The sequence below is a fragment of the Gymnoscopelus microlampas genome, assembly GCF_963454915.1.
Source record: "Gymnoscopelus microlampas genome assembly, chromosome: 6".
NCBI classification, from domain to species: domain Eukaryota; kingdom Metazoa; phylum Chordata; class Actinopteri; order Myctophiformes; family Myctophidae; genus Gymnoscopelus; species Gymnoscopelus microlampas.
Window position 1 is genome coordinate 54908542 of NC_139943.1, and position 2188 is coordinate 54910729.

The window sequence follows — 2188 nt, forward strand, 5'->3', positions numbered from 1 at the left end:
ATCAGGGATCTCCATATATGGGAATAAAAGGGAAAGGACTGACAGATACAGAGATCTCCATATATGGGCATAGAGGGGACGGGACTGAAGGAAACAGAGATCTCCATATAAAGGCATATCAGTCGAACTGGCGGTGCGGCGTAGGTGTGAGGGCTGCGTAGCGGCCCGAACTTCACTCGCCAGAGGCATAACAGTTAAGTTACAGTTACAGGGCTGAAATAGTACTGTAGATACAGCAGGGTAAAGACAGCACACACAATGGAAACACCATCAAAAAACACCATCTATGTTAACGCATGCCATTGTCCCAAAACATGACAATGTCTGTCATGTCCCAGACCATGACAATGGCTGAAATGCCAAAACATGACAATGGCCAAAATGTCCCAAAACGTGAAATTATGAACGTGACCATCTAGTTTGTATTATAAAGCTACAATGCGGTGCTGGTGTTTAGGCCAGGTAGCGATATGTGTCTCTCTCTCCATCCACTCGCTCCAGGTATTCGTTGTCAATCAGGATGTCGATGCATTTCTTGATAACGGGGACTCTGGGTTTGAAGCGGGAGGACAGGAGGTTCAGGACTTCAGATAGAAGCTGCTGATGTTTCAGCATCTTCTTCACCTTCATGATCCTTACGATGGCAGACTGTATGTGCAGCGTGCGGTCCACCTCTACGTTCCCGCGTGTCGTCTCCAGCTCCTGTCTCTGTTCCGTCTTCACGGGGACGTTGATGGTCACCCGCTTTTTCTTATTCTTGTATCCGAAGTTCAGTTTGATGACTGTGTCTGGTTTAAAGTCTGCTTCGTCTATTTTGGCATTCTCATCCTCCATGACCAGCAGCTTGGACTTTAACAAAATCTGCAACACCTGTGCAAGGCTGTCTGTTTTGATCTGTGTGTTTTCACTGAGTTGCTGCACGGTGTACATGTCGTCTGTATTGTACTGCAGCAGAATGGCCATCTGTAATATAGAAGCATTCAGTGTGTACCTGTTTTCAAAGCAGTTGGTGAACAGCTCTCCTTTAGACAGGCGGTAGAGCCAGGTGAGGTTACGGCCTCTGTGTCTGCTGGCATAGAATGCGGTGAACCGCTGGTAGGTACGTTCCAACTCAGAGGGCAAGGCAAAGGTAGAGGACTTTTGGAAATGCCAGAAACCAGAGGTCAAGACCGTGATACTGAAGTCCAACTCCAGGGGCTCTGAGTTAGAAATGTGCTTCCTGAACTGTTCTTTGAGGTCTTTGCTGAGTTTGACGTCTCGGAACATGCTCTGTAGTTTGTGATTAAATCCACAGCTTAGATTCTTGATCATGCTGAGCTCAACATCGTCACTAGCGCTGTTCTGGCTGACGAGACGTTTGCCTAGCATCCTAGCATAGAATTCCTCAAACGCATCCTTGTCCTCGATGTACTTAAATAGCACCGTCACATGGTTGAGTTTGTCCTGCAGTTCTGCCTCTGACTTCCTGGAGCTCTTTGTAAGCAGTGAGTGACAGTATCTGGCCAGTAGTTCAGGAGACTTGGTGGAGGACTGAGCCATCTCTGTGACTGCATTGTTGTTCATGAAATTACAGAAAGCCTTGTCGAGGGCGGCCACAAAGCCGTTGTCGTTGTTGAAGGCAGACATGACCAGATCGTTGTATTTCTTATGAATGTCCAACATGGTCTGGACGTAAACTATAGGGTCACTGAAAGCACTTTCTCCACAATTCTTAATGGCGACCACGCCCTGGTTATGGATGTGAATCTCCAGAAGTCTCTTCAGCTCCCCCAGACCATCTTTGATGCGAGACACCAGTGCCGGGTCTTCATTCAGACCCAGCACAACGTAAGACTGAACCACACCACTGGCGGTTTCTCCGTTTCTCTCTTTCTCTATGAGCTTCAGCACCGCATTTGTAACTTGTTTGTTGAGGGGTTTAAACAAACACTCCCTCCATGTAACCAACGCCAGCGAGTAGATCTTGTTAATGTCCTTGTCATTGTTACACCAATAGACCCAAAGGCGATTGAGGTAGGCACAGATGCGATTGAGAAGCTTACTGGACATACAATAGTCCTGCCATTTCTCTGTGTAGAATTTCAACAGACACTCATCCTTCAGGTCCTCTCCATCCTTAATCAGGATGGTTAAGCAGTTCTGGAGGAACTCTTTGAGTCTCTTGTAGAGCTCTAGACCTTCGAACCAC

General features: G+C 47.2%; 1 protein-coding gene across 1 annotated transcript in view; it reads right to left on the reverse strand.

Moving 5' to 3' along the window:
- Window positions 1-453: 453 nt before the first annotated feature.
- The window catches only part of LOC311047909 (cullin-1-like), a gene marked incomplete at both ends in the record, with an annotated part of 1941 nt that continues 206 nt past the window's right edge, over window positions 454-2188 (reverse strand). The window contains one exon of the mRNA XM_084060857.1: window positions 454-2188. This exon is cut by the window's right edge and continues 206 nt beyond it. Coding sequence (XP_083916983.1) covers window positions 454-2188 — 1735 coding nt within the window.